This window comes from Erythranthe guttata, chromosome 11, assembly GCF_056151865.1.
Source record: "Erythranthe guttata isolate IM_541 chromosome 11, IM_541, whole genome shotgun sequence".
NCBI classification, from domain to species: domain Eukaryota; kingdom Viridiplantae; phylum Streptophyta; class Magnoliopsida; order Lamiales; family Phrymaceae; genus Erythranthe; species Erythranthe guttata.
In genome coordinates, this window is record NC_142543.1 from 3,158,391 (window position 1) to 3,180,759 (window position 22,369).

The window sequence follows — 22,369 nt, forward strand, 5'->3', positions numbered from 1 at the left end:
TTATTATACCCTGCACACACGACATTTCTTTATGGTAATTTTTAAAGACAAAATTACCCTCAGGTGAACTTTACACGAAATCTTTATTCTTCTTAAATAACACTTTCACAATTTTTTATTATTACCATGACAACCCTGAGGGTAACTTTTTAGTTTAAAAAGTACTATAAAAGAAATGTCACGTCTGCAATGGTGGACTCCATATTTTTTGGGACATTACATGGAATAAAAAAGATTCCGTAAAAAAATCACACCATAAGGGGGTCGTGTAAGACAGAAACAAACATCAGGGGGGTTTGGTATAATCACCGATAAGTGGGGGTGTTTTCTGTAATTTCACCTAAGTTCAAGAGAATTTTCATAATTTATCTTATTAACAATGATTATTGTTCTTTTACGTCTTAACGCTTACTTATACCCTTATAGTATTTTAAATAATTTTAATGTCAGTTTGATAATATAATTAAATATTAATTTCTAACATATTCATATGTGTTTTTTATGGTTCAACTGCCACACCTAAGAAAGTTGATATAAAGGTTCAAGATTGAATATAATTTTTTTTATACTGAATAATATATCATTGCAAAAAAAAATTGTTGCAAAATCAGAATTTGTGATTAATATTAGTATTATAAATTATAATTAAGATTATTTGAATTAGTATTAGTATTAATACTAGAAATAGGTTTCAGATTGTAATTAGGATTAATATAATATTAGAATTATGATTGATATTAGTATTAGATTATAATTAAGATTATGATTATGCTTAGTACGATAAGTAGTGACATGCATTAGTATTAGGATTGGGATTAGAATTATAATTAAAATTAGAATTAGAATTAACATTAGGATTAGCATTAACATTATTAGTATTAAAATTATTAGGCTTATGATTAGTGTTAGGAATAAGATTATGGTTAGGATTACGATTAGAACTATTATTAGTGTTATGAATAGAATTAGGAATACGATAAGGATTTGGATAATGTTAGAATTACAATCATAATTAGCATTAGCATAATAATTAGCATATCTAGATTAGCATTAGCATCAAAATTAGTATTAGCATTAACATTAACAATATTAACATATTAGTATTAGTAATAGTATTAATAATAGTATTAGTATTAATATTAGTATTAGTAGTAGTATTGGTATTAGTATTACTATTAGTATTAGTATTAGTATTAGTATTAGTATTAGTATTAGTATGAGTATTAGTATTAGTATTAGTATTAGTATTAGTATTAGTATTAGTATTAGTATCAGTATTAGTATTAGTATTAGTACAAATATTAGTATTAACATAAGCGTAAGTATTCGTATCAATATTATGTTCGGTATCAGTATAAGTATCAGTATTAGTACCACAACATGTATCAGTACCAATATCAGTACCAGTATCAGTACATTATTAGTATCGATATCAGTATCAGTATCAGTATCAGTATCAGTATCAGTATCAGTATCAGTATCAGTATCAGTATCGGTATCAATATCAGTATCAGTATCAGTATCAGTATTAGTATCAGTATTAATATCAGTATCAGTATCAGTAACAATAACAATAACAATATCAGTATCAGTCGGTATCGGTATCAGTATCAATATATGTATACGTATCATTAACATTAAAATTAGTTTTAACATTTATATTAGTATTAGTAATAGTATTAGTATCAATATTAGTATTAATATTAATATTAGTAATAGTATTAGTATTAGTACTAATATTAGTATTAATATCAGTATATCCGTATAAGTATTAGTATCGATATCAGTACCAGTATCATAAAAAAATACAGTATCAGTATCAATATCAGTATCGGTATCAGTTTCAGTATCAAAATCAATATGAATATCAATTTCAGTATCAATATCAATATTAATATTAGTATCAGTATTATTAGTATAATATTAGTATTAGTATTAGTATTAGTATTTTTATCAGCATCAGTATCAGTATGAGTAACAATATTAGTATCAGTATTAGTATGAATATCAGTATTAGTAATAGTATTATAATTAATATTAATATTACCATGAGTATCAATATGACTATCAACATCAGTATCAGTATTAACATCAGTATCGGTATCAGTATCAGTGTCAGTATCAATATCAGTATTAGTATCAGTATCAATATCAGTAAGTATTAGTATTAGTATTGGTAGTATTAGTATTAGTATTAGTTAGTATTAGTATTAGTATTAGTCTTAGTATTAGTATTAGTATTAGTATTAGCATTAGTATTAGTATTAGTATTAGTATTAGTATTAGTATTAGTATTAGTATTAGTATTAGTATTAGTATTAGTATTAGTATTAGTATTGATATTAGGATTAGAATTAGTATCAGTATGAGTACCCGTATTAGTACGAGTATCGGTATTAGTATTAGTATCAATATTAATATCAATAGTACTATTATTATTACTACCAATATTAATATTATTATTAGTATTGTTATTAGTATTAGTATTAGTATTAGTATTAGTATTAGTATTAGTATTAGTATTAGTATTAGTATTAGTATTAGTATTAGTATTAGTATTAGTATTAGTATTAGTATTAGTATCAGGATTAGTATCAATATGGATATCAGTATTGGTATTATTATTGGTATTGGCGTATACATCTTATCTCTTTTGCAATATTTATAAGTTGTGTTGTTGTTAGAGTAATGTGCATCACTAATTGAATGTTGTTAGTGATAAACTTGCAGGTTATTTGAGTATCTATTGTGCTACCTCTACGCTACTGTGTTTGTTGTTAAGTTAGTTATTTTGCAGATGATTCACATAGTGTAGTAGATTGCATTCCATGAAATAGAGTTATACCATATGTTTTAAATTATTTCACTTAATCTTCATATCGTGATTTGCGCCATTCGCGTATTTTTCTTTGTAATATTTAATTGAATTTTATATGTTACAACTCTGAATTAAGAGATATTTTTTTTATTTCCTTCCATTTTGTTTTACTTCAATTGGTGTTGTTATAAAAAGATAATCGTTTAAATATTATTATTTTTCTCATTTTGAAACTCATATCCGTGCAACGCACGGGTGAAGTACTAGTGTTATATACCAGTCATTAATGATTATAAAAGTTGCTTTTAAATAGTGTGATTATTTCCTATATGGTACAATAATAATAAGAAAAAAAACAATTTGCGAGCCCATCATTTTGGGCTGGATCCAAGTCCACCTTTACATTTAGAGAAAAGAGTGTCTATATGCACTTACTACAGTCCACCGGTCTACAATTGAGATTTTGGGCCGCGTTTAGTTCAACTTATTTAAAAACATTTTTAGTTCAACTTATTTAAAACATCTCATTCAAACATTTTTACAATTATAAACGATCATTTACCATTCGATTATTTTTACCATTCTATACTTGTATTTTTAGAAATACAGTATAACCACGTTAAAATAGTGGTCCCGACTCAAGAACAATGTGTTAAATAAATTTCGATAAGTTAATATTTTGTTAGATTAATAGATATTTCATGGTCCCAATTGTATTAAATTATAGAGATTTAACTATCATTAAGGCCAAAGTTTGTTGGGACATTATAATATTGTAGGTAAATTACGACCACCCTAAGGTATGGTTCAATTACAAAAAAAACTCCTCATGTTTGGCTAATTATGTGGAATCTTCTAAATTATATGGAATATTCTCCAGTTTGTACCCATTTTTTCCCCATCGAGCCCCGAGCTCCACACGTTTTGAAACAAGATGATCATACGATGTGTCTCTTGCTTGTAAATATCAGATTGTGGTGCATTACAATTTTCACACAAAACAGAGTACAAAGTAGAGACCATTCCACGAAATGTAAAAGATTATGTTGAATTTGACACCATAAGGGTGACAGTATAAGAAGTTTCATAGTTAATGGATGGTTGCAATTACTCAAACAGTAAAGTTTTTTTTTTTCGTAATTTGACCATACCTGCCCTAATATCAAATAAGAAAGTTCAAAATCAACAAGAAATAAATTTAAACTCCTTTTTCCGGGTTAAAAAATAGACTAAAATTAAAAAAAAAAAAAAAAAAAAATAAAACAAAAGAACAAAGAAAGAAAAACACCTAAAGGATTCGAAGTAAGCGATCTCACATCTCTTGGTTTTCAGAGGACGTGTTTCTCATCAATCCAGTCATCTCATGGCACAAGCGAGACACGTGTAGGGCATCTCTGAACGCACGTGCGAGTTTTTCTCTGACATCGGGTCCAGAAGCAGTCAACGCTCGTTCGAACTCAAACATCAACGCTCTCAAGTCGCGTGCACCACTGAGCAGAGCGTCCATCTTTGAATCTGTATCCGGCGCGTGCGCGTCAGCCTCCAATTGGTTCATCAGATCAACGGTGATACCCCTGAAACGATTAATTTGGTGAGCTAACTCAGCAACTTCTGAGTTTTCCATTGCGTGTTAATTTTAATCCTTTTGTTTTCGAGAGATTTTGTGACCTATTTCTTATATATATATATAGGCAGAGATTTACTATGGAGAGGGACTAGGATTAGGGTTAGGTTTATAATATATGTTCCGTTTATTCCGGAGGTAAATACCGATTCTCTCTCTTCCCCTTCACACGCGCCCCTATTTCCCTCCTACCCATGCGCACATCTCCCAATTCCCCCCAATTGTTTTTCTACTTTTGTTTAAATTAATGGGAAAAAAAGGGTTTCACTTATTTAAGAGTTTTTCAATAAATAATATAAAAATAATATTTACAACCAAGAATTTTGTTTTGTAAAAGTATAAATTAAAAAATTGATATTTTCCCGAAATATTAATGTATATTAATATCAAAAGACTCATTTTTTTTGTGGATATAACTTGAATATATAAACATATTTAATAATTATAATATGTCATCTAAATATATGCTCTCTATAAAAAAAATTATGATTTTTATGTTAATATTTATATAACTAATTCGATTATATAGGTTTTTCTAGTGTTTACAATTTGTAGTTTATTACAAATAACTATAAGAACAAAATATTCCATCCTCATAAATAAAAGATTCCGTTAAAGTTAACAAAATTGTACACCGAATGACTATATCGAGATGGGTTATAGAGTTGATGGATGAATATGAGACGACGACTTATAAAGTTAGAACTAATTAAATACTAATATAAGGGATTATTAGTGAGATCTGGCCGTTAAGGAATTACTATTTACGACCGTTCCAAATCGATGAAATTTCCCAGCTCAAACTTTGCGCCCACACGGCGCAACGGGCTTCTATTTGAAAACTGCAGCTAGCGTGCGTGCGTGCCCTCAATTCTTTCTTCAATATAATGGACTATATATTTGATTTAGCAGCAAGGTAAATGCTTATTACAAAGATCAATCAATAAAGTTCAAGAAAATAACCGATTCCGATTGTATATATGCTAAAGTTGGTCCGCGTTTGAGTTAGCTACGAAACTGACTAACTAAAACAGCAAGATCCATACACTCTGTTAAAGTTGGCAATGCTCTATGATACGTACAGTTGTTAGAAAAACCAACCTTCCCAGATTTCTTTACATTCTCAATGCACTTTTTGCACTCCTTGTGGCATTTTATGCTGCTCATACCTGAAACATTCATTTTAATACTCAATACTAATAACTCATTAATATTCAATACAGCAACACATAAAACTATCAATTATTTTTAATTGTTTTTTTTCTATATTTAATTTTTTTATTTTAAAATAGATATAATCTTGAATAAGATTTCTTTTAATATTATAAGAGTTCTCTAGTACAATTTTAAAGTATATTAAATCCAAAAACGTAAATCAATAATATTTCGTATACATTACACTAGTAATTATACATTTGTATACTAATAAAAGTAATATACTAAAGTACAAAATCAAAAATTATTTTATTTAAAAATATTAAAAATATATATAATAACTGTTCAAAAGCTATAAGGGGCCATTTTTATTTTTAATAAATCTTTATATATATGGGTAAATTACAAACACCCCCTGAGGTATGACCAAATTACAAAAACACCCCTCTTGTTTGGATAATTACAACCACCCCCCTCAACTCATCAAATTTAGTGGAATCTTCGAGATTATATGGAATATTATCACTTTTGTACCCGTTTTATCCCATTCAAACTCTACATTATGAAGCAAGATGACCATAATATGTGATTTTTAGCTTGTATATATTAGTTTGTGGTGCATCGGAAACTGTATTTTTTATACAAATAGTACAAACTAGAGCACATTTCACGGAATCTAGATGACTATGTTGAATTTGGCACCATAAAGGTAAGAAAAAATCATAGTTGAGGGGGGTAGATGTAATTATCCAAACAAGAGGGGGTTTTTTGTAATTTGACCATACCTCAGGGGGGTGTTTGTAATTTACCCTATATATAAAATTAATAAATTATATATAATAGCAAAATCTAAAAAATCCTAATGGCATATTTCTAATTTTTTAAAAACTAATTATTGGTATTTTTTATTACCTATTTTCCAGCTTTTTTTTTTTTTTTCTAATGACTTCATAACAAATCCGATTTGCAAATTCACTAGCAAAATCATAATTCGTTTGGATAACGTATTTCTTACATGCACTGATTTGGATTTTTTAAAAATAAAATTTAGTTATTAAATATTTAAAATTTTCTTCATTTTTACATGTCCGGACATCGCACGAGAAAAATTGCTAGTATATAATAAAAATAAAGCAGTACTACTGGGGTTGAAGGCAAAAAGTAGTACCATATTGATCAACACATTGATCATGGATTTGGCAACAAGCATCAAGTTCATCGCAGGGTTTCTCTTCTCTACATCCGGTCCACCCTACTCCGCAGTACTTCCCATACCTTATCTCAATCGCTATATATTTCACCCAAAAATTCAAATTTTTAGAAATTAAAAAAATTAAAAATTAAGAAGAAGAATAAAATCAAATTCAGAGCACAATAATTAATTTCGCCGGAGATCGGAACACTCACTGTCGCAGTTCTCCGCCGCGCAGGTTCCGCTGCACTCGACCTGCCGGCGACTCACGGCCAACAGCTTGACCATCGGCAGAGCGTATTTCAGTAGTTTCGCCGAGAGATCGACGAGTCGGAGGGGGAACGCCGCCGGAGAATAGTCATTGGAGGATTTTACTATGCTGACGGCGGCGACGGCGATGATAGTGATGAAGAGTGCAGCGGCGGCGCCGGCTCTGAGTTGGCGGACGGCGTTTCGCGGCGGCATTTCGCTGACCGTAAGACGGAACTGCTTTTTCGATTTTTCTGAAGTACTTCTTACACTTTCCTATTTATACTCTATTGGCTAGTGTTGAATTGCAGTTACTCTTAAATTACTAAAATAGCCCTACGAAAATTCTGCTTTTTCTAGGTTAGGCAGCTGTTTTCCCTCCCTTTTTATGGCTAAATTCTGGTTTAGTTATTACTAGGGTTGCAATTTGGGCAAATGTGTAAATTACGAAAATCCTCTTAACTTAGACTAAATAATAAAAATGCCCCCATCTATTCGTAATTATCAAAAATTCCCTTGAGGTTTGTTTCCGACTTTCCGTCTTACACCAACCCCTTACAGTGTGACAATTACAGAATTTTTTTGATTCAAGGGAATAAACTTTACAAAATTTCAGATATTTTCTTTTATTTCTCATCTATTTAAGAGAAGATATAATAGGATGTACACATATTCTGTTAAAAAACTCGACCAGCGGTTAATCATAGTGAGATTTTGATTATTACGTTAGGTGGGGGTGGTTTTCGTTATTAAGCCTAATTTTATAGGGGTTTTTCGTACTTTACTCATTTTCTAATTTTGGTTTTTCGGAATAAATTATTTTTTTTAGGATTTTTATTTTTCTATTCGATTTAAAATTTCAATAATTTCATTTCTTTAAGAAAGAAAATACATGTATATTATCATTATAATTATGAGTTTTTGTTAACCTATGTGAATAAAAAAAGAGAGAATTTTCAAATTTTAATTCCCCACCTCAGGGTAAAATAAACCCACTATTGTACTTAGTCTAAATATTGATTATTACCAGCTCTATAATTTAATTTTCTTGAATTTTCTATTTTTTTTTTGAACTCTTTGTAAAGGAATAATGGAGTACTTGTCGTTACACTTTTTTAATTTTTTTACACTATTTTTTGGATATTAATAATCGAGGTAAAATTACACGTTATTTAAATACCTCATATGTAGCCAAACTCCACCGATAAAACAACATAAGATGGTTGTTCAAATTTCGGAAATATGTTGGTTTCAGAGAAAAAACTCAAATCCTATTATAAACGGACAGTGAAACGAGAACGTTTTCATGTTTTTTTTCCCCATTCAAAAAACTTCGAAATCATTCACGTTTCACTATCCGTTCACAATAGGATTTGAAATTTTGCAAGGAAAAATAATATAACTATTTACTTATTTTCTTTTAAGTTATTCGATTAGTACTTGGCGCAATAGGAGGATGAGATAAACCAATGAAGAAAAGGTTAGGATAAAAAATAAAAATAAAAAATAAAAGAAGAAGAAGAAGAATATTTCTTATAGTAATTTAACAAACTCATTTATTTCACCATGTGAATTAATTTCATGGGGCCATGTTTAATATTACTAGAATTTATTTTGGGTATTGTCAATGAAGTTGCAGAGCATTTTCTATTATCGTATTTTACTATTTCTTTTCTTCCAATAAATGTGGTAGATTTCATTTTGGGAAAAATATAGTTTTTTCCCCTCAAGTTTGCATCGATTTCACATTTGGTTCCCATGTTCACAAAAAACACAGTTGGTCTCTTATTTTTCAAAAACTCAACACTTTTAGTCATTTTTGTCAATTTTCCGGTAAAACTAACGGAATCAAGACTGTGCCCATCACTGCCTTAACTAACGGACTAACGGTAAATTGACGGAAATGACTAAAAGTGTTAAATTATTGGAACATGAGGGACCAAATGTTGTTTTGAACCTGGGGGACCAAATGTGAAATCGGTTCAAACTTGAGTGGTGAAAACTATAAATTGGCCTTTCATTTTAAAAGATTTAAACTTTATCTACCATTCAAACATGAAAATGTTCTATGACAACTTCTTGTGTGTTTTTTTAATTTTACATTAGAGAGAGAGAGAGAGAGAGAGAGAGAGAGAGAGAGAGAGAGAGAGAGAGAGAGAGAGAGAGAGAGAGAGAGAGAGAGAGAGAGAGAGAGAGAGAGAGAGAGAGCTGAGCTCACCTAATGTTATTATTTTTTTCCCAATTGAAGTTTATTTAGCATATTAATTGGACTTATGCTATCTGAAATATAAATTATTTAAAAAATAATATCAAGTACTTAGGAATAAAAACTTTTAGTTTTTGATTAGATCGACTAGATTTTACTTCCAAGAAGCTCAAATTAGGCTAAGCCCAAATTAGGCTAAGCCCAAATCAAGATGTATTAGTTTCTCAGCCTAGCCCAATAAAATCAAGCAAATAGATTCAATTTTTTGGGGACACGTCACGAGTTTATATAACAAATATTTTTGGAATTTCAGTTGACTGTTTGAATTTTAAGCAATTCATTTACTTTATACTATAAAACCTTGATAAATTAATACTTAATGAATTAATAATCTCTCTTAAATAATAGTTTTTTCTGGTCCCGATTCGATAAAAACCTATTCAATTATTAGTTCGATAATTTCATATTTTGTTAAATTCATAGAATTTTACTAATCCCGATTGTTTTAATTTATAGAGGTTTAACTGCAAGATTTACACTTAGTGATAATTTAAATTTATTATAACCACCTCATAATTTAGTATTTCTTTTATGGTAAAAATAATTTAAATTTATTAAGCATTTCAGAAGTCTAGTTAAATTGTTATTAGGATACTGCTCAATTCATTTTACTATGATAAAATATTCTAATAGTTTTCAAATACACATAACATCTCTATAATGAATTAATTTAAAAAAATAAAATTATACAATAATATCCTAAAAGTATATGGTATCTTTTTGATTTGTAATATGAACAAACACTAATTTATTATGTGCACGAAACATGCATAAATAAATGAGCTGCATAATTGTGCATGCCTGCATGATTGGACTTGAGTATACATACATTTTAAAATAAATAAATAAATAAATAATTATATGACATAGATATCAACCACATAAATAATAATCACTTAAAAATTGAATTTTCATATAATTAATTTCTCTGACAATACATCTGTACTATCTCGAGTCCCACAATCCACACGCAAATGATTTGTCAAAGATAACTAATTATTAAATATGTATATATTTTTAGTAATAATTAATATCCAACCTGAACAAAATCCAGCAATATTTCAGCTCATAATAATCAGAAGAGCAAATTAATTATTTGCAAGCTGCATGAAATCAGATTTCGGTGATTAAATGTTTAAAAATTATATATATAAAAAAAATAAAAATTAAAGGGATGATGGATCACTTTTGTGCAAGCTAATTTGAAGCTTATTATTATGACAAATTGCTGCATGTTAATTGAACTGAAGAAGTCAAGCTTAATTGAGAAAAAATCACTTATGGCAGGCTGGTTTATTAAGTTAGTTGGCAAATCATAGAGTTAATTAATTTGGTTTTCAATTTTAATTAATCTATGATTAAGCGTGGGGGTTCATAATTGCGCCGCATGCCACACATGCGGCGGCTGTGGTTGGTTGGATTTTCATTTTTATTTATTAACGAGAAAAAAAAAAAAGAGAATTACGGAGCCAAGTAAAGACCGCCTTTCGTGCGACAACATGTAAACTGTACGAGAGATGAATTTTCGTAATTTATATGGGTAAATTAGTTGGAAGCTGCTAAAAAATATTCTCTACGGTTGTAAAGATAGTTGGACACTGTCATTTTTGCTGAAAGTTTTTGTGTGCTTTCGCACTGATATGGATCTGAAGTACACTGTGTTTGGAGTATTTCTAACTAAATTGTTTAGAAAAGCTAACAATAATGACAACATGGTAATTTGCATTGCTTAGATATATTAATAAATAACAACTTAGTTATATTAATAAGCAACAACTTAGTTAAAAATATAAACTGAAGAAAAAATTAAAATAAGAAGAACGAGTGTAACCAAAACCGTATGTGTGTGCGTGCGTGTGGTTGTGTATGTAGGTGTGTAACTACATGTGTGTGATTGTGTAACAAAGCTTTGATGGTAGCATCAATGGAGAACTGGCTTGGAGTAAATTTAACGGAATATAGTAGCGAGGTTGGATGAAATTTGGGCGATTGTGATATAAATAAAAGTTATTACGTGGTTTATAGAATGCACCTCTAAATATACAAATGTGTAAGGGTATTGGGGCTCACATGGATATAGCTCAATTGGTTCCAGAGGTGGTAAGTTGGTACAAGGTTCTAGGATCTAATCCCGACTTCCGCAGTGTGGAAGGTTGGTTCCTTGTGGGTACCAGGTCCGGATTCGCTACCTTAACGGGCCGTTGAATCACCATAATTTACATTTCTCCATCAAATACTTGTCGGACCAAGAAATGGCAGCCCTCGGAGAGAGAAATTTCGTCTTTTGGTACAAGTGCAAGAGTATTGGGCGGTGGAATATTTTTTCTCTCTTTCTTCTTCTTGATTTTTTAATTTATCACTTCTTTATTTATTAATTACTTATTTTATAAAGAAAATGAGGGTGACGGGATTTAATTACTAATATACCCTTGGAGATTGTTGTTCATAAATAAATCATTTGCAGTATTAATTGATCAATTGTGTAAATAATTGATTCAATTTTTTTTTTTAATTTTTTTATATTTGACATTTCATGTATACATTCATGACAAGGCATTTAGTGACACTATCAACTCTAATGTCAAACGATTTAATGTCAACTAACTTCATTTAAGTTTACTTCTAATTATTTTTATGATTTTTAATATACAGTTCCTTTATAAATTCATATAGTCGAGACTAGTAAACTTCTAATAATTTAGCGAAATATTAAATCATTTAATTAATAATTTAATACATTTATTACAAGTCGGGACTCATTGGGTAGAAATTATTATTTAAACGAGATTATTTACTTATTGAGTATTAACTTATCGAGATTCAACTCTATTTGACCTCGTAAATATTAACTTAAACGAGGTGTAATCCTCAAATAAAAAGTCAAAACCTATACTTTATTATTAATGACGTCAAACGAATGTCGACATTTTTGTCTAATTACATATAAAAAAGACTAATTACATACTTTCCAACTTCCAAATTAAAAATTATTTTTTAGACCTGAAAACGAAATCAATATTGTTTTGTACATTTATAAATGTAATTTATCAGAAGAACCAATTGGCATCGTACAAATGGAAGAACGATATTGCATATAAATTGGTCAAACTTCTCTATCTATTTTAAAATAACTTGATACGAGTCAACGCTTATCATAAATGTGTTGGCATTAAACGCTTATTTCTATGTTACATTCGGTGAATACTATATCGGGTGATTTGGAACCGTTGATCTAAACGCACTAATGTGAGTTTGTATGTTTATGTGTATATGAATAGTAAAGATTTACTCAGTGTATTTCACCCGATGTAGCATAGTATAACCTGGATTAAACCATCTATAGTGGTTAACAAATCAGTGTATTTGATGCTATATTCAGCGAAATATACCACATGAAATTTCACTATAATTCGATATCGTAGATGTTACGATTAATCAAATAAATTTGGTTTTGTAGATGTTGCACTCCGTGAAATGCATCGAGTGATTTTGTATCATTAATCTACACGTAATAACACATAAATATGTACTTAATAGATAATTATCTTATATATAAAAGAAAGAAACGCTGGACAACCTTAAAAAGACCCTAATGGTATTTCTGTAATTATTTATTTTTAATATTTTTTCTGTACTAATTTTCAACAATTATGGATCTCCTATTTTTCATCAATATATCTCAAATCTCAATATATAAAGATAGAAATTCGATTTGTTAAATCTAAACCTATATATTTGGATTATAAATTTTAATATGTAAAATATAAAAAAACTAACTAATGGTATAAAAAATATGAGTAATACTACATTATTAAATTTTACTATGTTAATGTACTATATTTTCTTATTATGTATTAAATTGATTTTTTTTTTCACTTTTTAAATAATATCCCGTGCATCGCACGGAGAAAAAATGTTAGTTTATATAAATTTATAATACAAATTAGACCACACGATAGTTTTCACCAATTGTCGCATCTCATAAACAATAAATTGGGTAGCATCTAATTAAAAGTACATAAATATAAAAAACAACAATTTGGATTAGTTTACATCTAAAAGAACACATATCACTTACATCCATATATATATATATATATATATATATATATATATATATATATATATATATATATATATATATATATATTCTCATAATGGAACGAAATCGTTCTTTTGTATCACTAGGCCAATAATTGAATTATCTCATTTTTCAACATATATTTAAAACAATTTAATAATGCATGACAGCCAAAAACGTACGTGCACATGATCTTGTATGAACATGCTAATTTTGTTTGCTGTCACATTATTATCCTAGGTATTAATTAATACTTTAATATTTTGATAAATGCTCCAAAAAATCGAACTGAGAAAGTTAAACAAATACATTATTTGAAGATGACTTAACTCATTTTCGCCATTTATGATAATGTTTTGCATATTTAGTATACTACGGTGTACTATTTCGAACTAATTTGTCACGCAACAAACTCTCAGCCGCCATTAAACCCTAACATTCAACATCTTTCAAATTCCAAAAATGAAAAAAGTAATATATATATATTAATATAGTTATATACCAAAAGTCGAAATAATTCATTCCCCACTCTCAACTTTTGTCTTACTCTGGCTCTTAAGTTATGTACGTAAGTTGACAGCTTGGTTCCAACTGCTGCGTGGAAAATGGAAACAAAAATTATCCAAATTTTCGAAAGAACTAATGTGAATTGAATTAAATACTTATGCAATGTGTTTGACAAAATTGGTTGCATAAGATTAAATAAAATAAATAAATAGATGAACTACATAAATATACTTTATGTGTGTGTGCTGAGTGTATTGTTTCTATATTGAGTTAAACAATGAAACGAGTCAAAGGCATGGTACAATAATAAATCATCAAAGTCTATGAGAGAAACTTGTTTCCAACTCATCTCTTACGTTTGCACCAAATCCTCCTCTATTTAATTTATTTTGTGATCCCCTCCATTTATTTTTCAAGTGATGTTTGCAAAAAAATATTTAAAAGGAAAAACTTATTTAAAAACAAAAGTTACTGATTGTAATTTAAGTTGGTTTTAACTTTTAAGTGTTTATTTGTCGTAGTTGGATGTGATCAACTTAATTGGATGTGATCAACTTAAATAGAAAAAGTAGGGCCATGGGTTGTTTTAAAATTATCGTTTAAAACATCCGCTTATTTTTAACAGAAGCAAAAACAAAATTGATATTATATTGCAGACACCTAAAAAAAGCTCATAATCTTTTTATAAAAGTTTTTACAAACACCACATAAGTGTCATACAACATGCACAATTAAGAAATTAAGAATTCTAATAAATAATTTAATTTTTTAATTGAAAAGTCCAAAATTATCCTTTGTACATATTTACAAAAAATATTAACTAATCTTTTCTTTTTCAACATAATTATTAATTATATTAATGATAAAAATTGGTAAAAAAAAATAATTTGGGTTTGGAACTCTAAAGCAGACACATAATATTGAGGAAACAAATTTATGGTTAAGGACCTTTAAAAAAAAACGAAGGGAGTCGTGAAATCCATTTCATTTGTTTTATTTACGAGAACCGATGTTTTTCTGTGAATAATTAGCGTCGTTAGTTATAGAAAGGGTTTCCGTGCATAGGAAAATTTGAGGGTTTTTTTTTTTTTTTTTTTTTTTTTTTTTTTTTCTAGAATCAAAGGATTATTCAAGCCTAGCTAGTCCCATATTTGTTGGAGGATTTTATGCAATAAATGAACATTAAAAGATTTTGTTACATATATTTAATTTCTTTTAACACGTAGTACATTTTGCGTAACATTTATTCATTTTTTAAAGTGGTGAAATGAGAAAATTAGAAGGTGAAAATAGCATCACTCGAAAAAAAAAAAGGAAAAAAAGAGATTATTAAATGAATCAATTCCAACATGGCATTAAATCTGATTTACAGTTCTTGATTTTTATAGGCAAACCCTAATATTCTCTATTCCAAAAAAAAAAAAAAAACTACCAAAAAAGTAATAACAATAAAATAAAAGGATAACACGTCAATTTCTTCTTCTCACCATAAAATCATGTATCCTTCTAATAGCAACTTGAAGAGTCTCTTCACTCATATTAGCAAAGCAAACCCTAAACCAACCAGGCTCGGAACAATGACAAGAATACCCCGGAGAAATATTCACCTTCACTTCTTCCAACATTAATTTCCACAAACTCAACTCACCTTCCTTTGTCGGAGAGTCACCCAACAAACCCTTCAAATCCATCCAGCAAAACAACCCCGCGTTCCCGCCGCTCAAGCACTCGATCCCGGCGTTTCGCAAACCCTCGACAATCATTCCGTACCGCTTCTTCAGCCGATCTCGGTTAACCCTCACGTAGTTCTCCGTGAAATCCCCGTCGGAGAGCATTAGCGACAGAAGCTGCTGCGTTTGCGACGAGATTAACGTGAAGCTCGACATTCGCCTCGCGGTGGTGACCACCGCGTCGTTGTACGAGTATATAGTCCCAACCCTAAAACCCGGTAACCCTAGATCCTTCGATAAACTGTAAACTATGTGGACCCTTTGAGACTCTTTGTGGTTTCTCGAATCGAGGATTTCGGCCACGCTTACGAACTCGTCGGGGGAAAAGGACGAGCCCGAGTAGATCTCGTCGGAGATGAGGTGGATGTTTTTACGGGTGACGAAATCGAGAATATTTTCGAGGACGGATCTTTTGATTGTGGCTCCTAATGGATTTGATGGATTTGTTATTAGCAGTCCACTAATTTTTACGTTGTTCGATTTTGCTTCTTCGTAAGCTGATTCGAGTGCTTGTGGAGTTATTTCGAAATTGTTTGAGCTGTCGCAGTGGACCGGTACGATTTTTACGCCTGTTCTCCACCTCAAATCTCTGTCAAATCTGTGCAATAATAATAAAAATAAATATGATCAATATATATAGCAAAATTACTATTGTGATAAAAAAAATAGAAATTAAAAAAACAAAAAAAAAAACGCGAAAATTTGACATATTTTTTAAGTTTTGATGTGGATAAAGGGAAGTCTTTAAATTGAATTAATTCCAGAGGCTTATATATAGCAAATAAATTTTATTTTGTGTTCAAATTTATAGTAAAATAATTATGTATCGAAATTTTCGATAATAAAAAAAGAAAAAAAAGTCGAAAATTTAGTACGTACCCTGGATAATAGGGAGTTGGAACGAGTAAAGCATCTCCCGGATCGGCAAGAATGAACGTTAGTAGTTCGTTTGCTGCCGTCGCGCCAGCTGTAATCACGATTCTATCGGGGTCGAATTTCGCTCTCCCTCCTCTTATTTGCTCCATGAAACTTGCCATTGCCTGCAAAATATTTATATTGTACTTTTAATTTCATGCAATATATTACTTACTACTATATATATATATATATATATATATATATATATATATATATATATATATATATATATATATATATATATGTATATGTATATATATTTAAATACCTGTCTGAAAGATTTTAAGCCATGATAATCTTGAAAAAGTGCATTCTCTCTAAATCCTGTCGTGTTCATCGTCTGCGAATGTTTTTCCAGGTATCGTTCGATCAAGTCAAACGAAACCTGTTATACGTAAATAAATAAAAATTAGTTTAATTACCAAAAAAATAAAATAAATAATAATAATTGGGAGATGATGAAAAATGAAATATAATTACCTGATTTTCAGCAAGCCCCATCTGTATAACTCCAGAAGGATTAGAAAGTTCATGATAAGGGTTTTGATCGTATGCTCTCCACCCCGCGAAATACGGTGAGTCCTCGCCGTGAGTTTCCGATACCGCAACTTTTGATAAACCAACACACACTTCTTCATCTTGCTCAATTGCCATAATAATAATAATAATATTTCTTGATAATATAATTATTTTTCAAGCTTGAAAAAAATAATATTTTGTAACTAATTGATTGAGTTCTTGAATGCTATTATGTCAAAGTTTGCCATATTTATATAGAGATACAAAGAGGCAGCATGATAATATTTTTCTAGTGATTAAAATTAAAATTAAAAAAAATGAAAAAAAAAATTAAATAAGAATTAAGAACCAATGATTGATTGTGCAAGAGTAAGCAAGATCAAAGAGGTCACCTTTTCAGAGATATATAAAAATTTTGTTCACTGGCAACAACTGTTGGCTTCTGTCGTTATTTACATTTTATTTTTATTTTATTTAAAAGTTTATTTTAATTTTTATTTAATTTATTTCAAGGGTTTCCAATATCCCAATCTCCACGAGATCCACAGCAAATGTGGTGGTTGAATAGGGTGGCTGCTTTGACTTAAATTATTATGTTATTTCTGATTTCTTACTTCCTTTTTCTTTTATATTTTTTTTTTCTTCTAAATTAATTATTTGTACAGTTAAATCTATATAAATTAATAATATAGTCGGGAGTTGGGGCCATCAAAATCCTAATAATTTAGTGAAATATTAACTTATACACTAATTAATAACTTATTAATTTATAATTTTTTATTTATTATTTTCAATAAATATTTTTTCAAATTTTTTTACGCATATATTATTCATTGTATCATTAGTTTAATGTACTATAGAGTCCGTTTCTCGAACAAAAGCTCTTAAAGCGGCAATGGTATTGAACAATTTTCTGTTGAGTTATGAGAAAACTATACTACTAACCATGTTAAATGAAGTGAAGGACGAGATTGATAGTGATACGAACTTTAACTAGAAACGAGCGACAATTAAATTATATTTTAATAAGCCTTCGTAGATCTATAAAACATGTATTGCACTATGTAATTTAAGAAATATTTTTATGCATTATTAATTTATATATTATATGAGGCTTTTTAAAATTTTCGAATGTATATAATCTTATAAATTTAGCGAACTATTAACTTAACACGTTGTCCCCAAGTCGGGAAGCGAAAGTATTAATTTATCGAGATTCTACCGTATTATATTTTCTGTTGGGGTTTGATGTGTCCACTTGTGGTCCTGTGGATACTAAGAATTTAATATAAGATATATATGTTTTGTTTTATAATAAATGATCTGAAATAATAAAAATATTCTCATAATTCTTTTGACAACTCAATTAATCAAAAAACAAATGAAGTAGAGTAACCGAAATATCTTTGACATTTTCAAAAAAATTAAATTTATTTCTTATATATTAGCGGAATTAATCAAATCAACATCGAAGTTAATTACGATTATTTCCTTTTCATTTTAGCAAGAAAAGCTAGGAAACTTAACAACGGCCGATCACTATCGACAACTTTCGTTAGAGTGATCATTATAACTCGGAGAAGAAACGGGAACGGCGATATTTCAGTTGGAACGTCGCAACTGTCCAAACGACGACGGTGAAGTAGAGATTATAATATTTTATAAAAAAAATTAAAAAAAAAATATATATATATATATATATATATATATATATATATATATATATATATATATATATATATATATATATATATATATATATATATATTATATATATATATATATATATATATATATATATATATATATATATATATAATGGAGGTGGCAAATATATCTTCTTTTTTTAGGGAACGAATTAATTATATATTTTTACATAACAATATAATAATGCAATATTATTAGTATAGCTGTAACAAAAATATTTCATGGATGTGACAAATATATCTTCTATTAGAAGGTATTATTAAATTAACTTTCTCACAATCGTTCTAATTGGCACCAATGTTGTAACCGGATCGAACCCTTCAGTGAAACGGGTCGGTTAGGTTCCGAACGGATGGTTCACGGGCCCGTGTACCTTCACTCGTTTCTAATTATGGATTTTGACGCTCCGGTTTTTTTTGTTTTTGACAATTAAGCTTTCTAATTAAGCGCAGGAGTAATTAGGTGATTCGCATGGCGTGATCGCGGTATAAACAAAGAATCAAAAATCTAATTAATTATGAACTATCGACACCTAGATATATTGCTTTGTTCGTCTCTCTCATGCACGAGAGTGTTCTCGTGTTGGCATAGTCGTTAAAAGATTAACCGATTTTGCGATTAAAAGATCTCAAAAAACGGTGCTTTTGGGAGTTCTCAAGAAATACAAATTTTTCGTTGTGGTTCAACTGCTATTGATCAAAACTACGAGAGAAAACTTAAAAGGAATACATCAAAAAAAGGAAAAAAATCGAGGCTGCTAAGCTATTCTACAGCTCCGTTTTCCCGGACTTCGAACCCTTGTTCGAGTTTGCTTTCTTGCTTTTCCACCACTGTCTTATTCTATGCGAAACTCTGTCGGCATGACCTTTCAATTTCTCTCCTGCATCCACTACTCCTTTCGTGATTTTTTCCTTCCAATCGTACTTTTTACTCTCCTTCTCCCTCAGTACTTTTCCCTGTATTTTATCGAGGTTATCTCGACATTAATTAGCTGATTTTATATTTTTTAAATGTTTAATTAAAAAGAGCTAGTATTGGATTTTATCCTCACCAAATTTGAAGGAAAATCCGTCACGTCATCATCATCTTCGTCGTCTTCTGCATCTTCATTACCAAACTTTTGGTTCATCAATTCTTCCCTCGAGTACATCTTCATGCCGGGTGCTCCTGGCATTCCCTTTAATCGAATTAAAAATAATAAATAAATAAAGTTAGGAGTTTGTCGATCGGTTAAAAAAAGTGCCAAATTAGCCAATCGTTTTTTCTCCTTTCGTTACCTCCATGGATTTCATTAGCCTCTCCATTTCAGCCTCTTTGGCAGATTTCGCGACAAAAGGCTCTCCTGGAATCCGATCCTGAATCGCACAAAAATAATCTTTAGGCAAAAAAAAACATAACAAAGATTAAAATGCCTTTCATTTTTCTTTTATGAGTTTAATTAGTGAACTATTTGATGTCACGACTAAACGGCGTCGAACCTTAGGAACTGGTGGTGGCTTCGAACTGCATGCTTTAGTCAGGTCCTTACAGATGAAATTTACAAGAGAATCGAGCTGGGGTTTATTCGTGTATAAATATTCTGCAACATCTGTATCGTAGTAACCCAAAACCTGCAAAACAGGATTCAAGAATTTCGTTGGCCAATTCTGTATTTCGAGTCAAATTGATAAAATAAAATTAAAAAAAAAAAACGATCGTATAATTTCAGCTCAATCAAATAGGACAACAGATGCGCTTAAATCTAACTATACGTGTGAGTACTTATTCTAATGCAGCAATTAGTCCGTCCATTCAATCGTTTTTTAAATATATGGAATATCAAACAAATCCGAAATATAACAATTTATATATAAAAGAAGCCAAAATGTGTTTGCTGATGTCACCTCTTGACAAGCTCGTTCGATTGTTTTGCATTCCGAGCCGCACTGTCCTTCGGAGTCTTGTTCAACGAGCTGAGTACAAGAATTTAATCCTCAAACGTAAGCGATCTTACAATAATTGATATGTAATAAGCACCTTACTATGTGTTCTTATTTTACCTCGAGCTTATCCCCTTTTTCGACGATGTCGATTTTGAGAATCCAATCAGCTTCTTGCTTCTTCAGATTACAAACATTCTCTGTGATTTCTATGATATGATACTCTGATACCTGCTTACAATCGGATAAAATCAACTTTGAGGGGAAAAAAATGAACAATTAAAATTGAAAACCCTAATTAATCAATCGATTACACAAACAAATAATATAAAGCATAAAAACCTAATTAAACACAATCAATCCACCAAAAAAACACAATTTCAAGTGGGGAATAAAAATTAAAAAAAAATCACCTTTTTGGGTAAGATCTTATCTCGTTTGAATTGAACCTGGTGGTATAATTGGGAGGCCAATTTCTGACAGACTTGACATTTTATATATGGAATGTCTTCTTTCCTTGCAGCTCCGGCGGGTTTCTTGGCGGCGGAGTGGGATAACGGCAGCCATGATAATTCTACTATTACTATTGCGAGTATCGCTAGAGATAGTAATAATTGATTCGATTTCGCCATTGTTGCAAAAACCCCAAATGAAAGAAGGGAAAAAAACGCACAACACACAGTGATGAGAGCTGTACTAGTTGCAGTGACTGACTGACACCAGCAGCTCTTCGTTTACTCTGTTTTCGTTTGATTTGAGCTACGACGTCGTAATGGGTAGGGAGGTCTTACGTGTTGGTTTGTTCTGATTGGTCGATCGGTGCCACGTGTCTGATTTGTTGATGCCACGTCGGTAAAATACTATTCTGCCAGGATTATATGAGGATTTCTGGGTAATTGGCATTTTGCACCCTTCAATTACATGTCATTGGGACTTTGCACCCTTAAATTAAAAACAATTGGCAGAATGTACCCTTCAATTACATTTTGCTTGACACTTTCATCCTAATTCATTTTTTGGCTAGAAAAGTGACATGCTACCTGTTGAAGAGGGGTGGATTTGTCTTTCTTTATTTCTCACAAACGTAAATATATTTTATCTTCTTCATTTCACATTTCCAAACTCGACCAAGAACAACTATAATGTTCATTGTTCTCTATCAAGAGTTTGAGGATACTTTACTCTAATTTTGAATAAATTTATATATTATTTATTTTAAAATAAATACGTATTCAATTAAAAGCAAGCATTCAAAATTAATGTTTGTTAATATGGTATATAAAAATAAAGGCCATCCAATCTACAATTCCATAAATTCACTTAGATAGTATTTTAAACAGATAATAAAACTTAATTTTTCTTGTTCATATGGACTTAAAAGGAGAATTATGTATATATTATGGTTATTTGTGTAGAAAAAAAATGGGTTTACTTTTATTGTTTTGGTTACATCAATTGGTTAGAACATCAAGTCACTAAAAAAATCAATTTTTATATTCAATATTATGGAGTAGATATTTAACTAAAAAGATAAGAGAAAATCTACAAATGAATATTCTAATGTTTGGTTTATCTCCTTGGCACAAAGAGATGGTTGAATTAGTTGTTGGATTGATATAGTTGACACTAATCCAGTACTTGTCTAAAAATCATAAAAGAAATGAAAGTTTGTGAGCAATAAAAG

At 29.9% G+C, this 22,369-nt stretch overlaps 3 protein-coding genes and 1 long non-coding RNA gene across 4 annotated transcripts; 1 reads left to right on the forward strand and 3 right to left on the reverse strand.

Moving 5' to 3' along the window:
- Positions 1-5,231: 5,231 nt before the first annotated feature.
- On the reverse strand, positions 5,232-7,395 carry LOC148766789 (putative phospholipase A2 homolog 1). Its single transcript, XM_088825352.1, has 3 exons — positions 7,005-7,395; positions 6,766-6,885; positions 5,232-5,611 (listed from the first exon to the last, which is right to left on the reverse strand). The coding sequence occupies exons 1-3, from the start codon at positions 7,252-7,254 to the stop codon at positions 5,448-5,450; spliced, it is 534 nt and encodes a 177-aa protein (XP_088681478.1). The 5' UTR covers positions 7,255-7,395; the 3' UTR covers positions 5,232-5,447.
- Positions 7,396-15,221: 7,826 nt separating this feature from the next.
- Positions 15,222-17,285, reverse strand: LOC105965418 (1-aminocyclopropane-1-carboxylate synthase 7). Its single transcript, XM_088825606.1, has 4 exons — positions 17,021-17,285; positions 16,809-16,925; positions 16,502-16,662; positions 15,222-16,220 (listed from the first exon to the last, which is right to left on the reverse strand). The coding sequence occupies exons 1-4, from the start codon at positions 17,192-17,194 to the stop codon at positions 15,362-15,364; spliced, it is 1,311 nt and encodes a 436-aa protein (XP_088681732.1). The 5' UTR covers positions 17,195-17,285; the 3' UTR covers positions 15,222-15,361.
- LOC148766790 (uncharacterized) lies at positions 16,814-17,683 on the forward strand. Its single transcript, XR_016034375.1, has 3 exons — positions 16,814-16,898; positions 17,032-17,115; positions 17,573-17,683. It is a non-coding gene; the product is annotated as an uncharacterized LOC148766790 (long non-coding RNA).
- Positions 17,684-19,360: 1,677 nt separating this feature from the next.
- On the reverse strand, positions 19,361-21,445 carry LOC105965548 (nucleophosmin). Its single transcript, XM_012990110.2, has 7 exons — positions 21,099-21,445; positions 20,806-20,916; positions 20,650-20,718; positions 20,245-20,376; positions 20,044-20,121; positions 19,818-19,943; positions 19,361-19,722 (listed from the first exon to the last, which is right to left on the reverse strand). The coding sequence occupies exons 1-7, from the start codon at positions 21,315-21,317 to the stop codon at positions 19,534-19,536; spliced, it is 924 nt and encodes a 307-aa protein (XP_012845564.2). The 5' UTR covers positions 21,318-21,445; the 3' UTR covers positions 19,361-19,533.
- Positions 21,446-22,369: the final 924 nt, after the last annotated feature.

What these genes read in the sequence shown, in the direction of transcription:
- LOC148766789 (XM_088825352.1), bottom strand. Translation starts at nt 7,254, where the DNA reads ATGCCGCCGCGAAACGCCGTCCGCCAACTCAGAGCCGGCGCCGCCGCT. An exon ending in CGCGGCGGAGAACTGCGACA is followed by an intron (nt 6,886 to 7,004) that starts GTGAGTGTTCCG and finishes TGAAATATATAG; the next exon opens with CGATTGAGATAAGGTATGGG. An exon ending in TCAATGTGTTGATCAATATG is followed by an intron (nt 5,612 to 6,765) that starts GTACTACTTTTT and finishes TGAATGTTTCAG; the next exon opens with GTATGAGCAGCATAAAATGC.
- LOC105965418 (XM_088825606.1), bottom strand. Translation starts at nt 17,194, where the DNA reads ATGGCAATTGAGCAAGATGAAGAAGTGTGTGTTGGTTTATCAAAAGTT. An exon ending in TGGGGCTTGCTGAAAATCAG is followed by an intron (nt 16,926 to 17,020) that starts GTAATTATATTT and finishes TACGTATAACAG; the next exon opens with GTTTCGTTTGACTTGATCGA. An exon ending in CCAACTCCCTATTATCCAGG is followed by an intron (nt 16,221 to 16,501) that starts GTACGTACTAAA and finishes ATTATTGCACAG; the next exon opens with ATTTGACAGAGATTTGAGGT.
- LOC105965548 (XM_012990110.2), bottom strand. Translation starts at nt 21,317, where the DNA reads ATGGCGAAATCGAATCAATTATTACTATCTCTAGCGATACTCGCAATA. An exon ending in ATAAGATCTTACCCAAAAAG is followed by an intron (nt 20,917 to 21,098) that starts GTGATTTTTTTT and finishes GATTGTAAGCAG; the next exon opens with GTATCAGAGTATCATATCAT. An exon ending in CGGATTTTCCTTCAAATTTG is followed by an intron (nt 19,723 to 19,817) that starts GTGAGGATAAAA and finishes GATAAAATACAG; the next exon opens with GGAAAAGTACTGAGGGAGAA.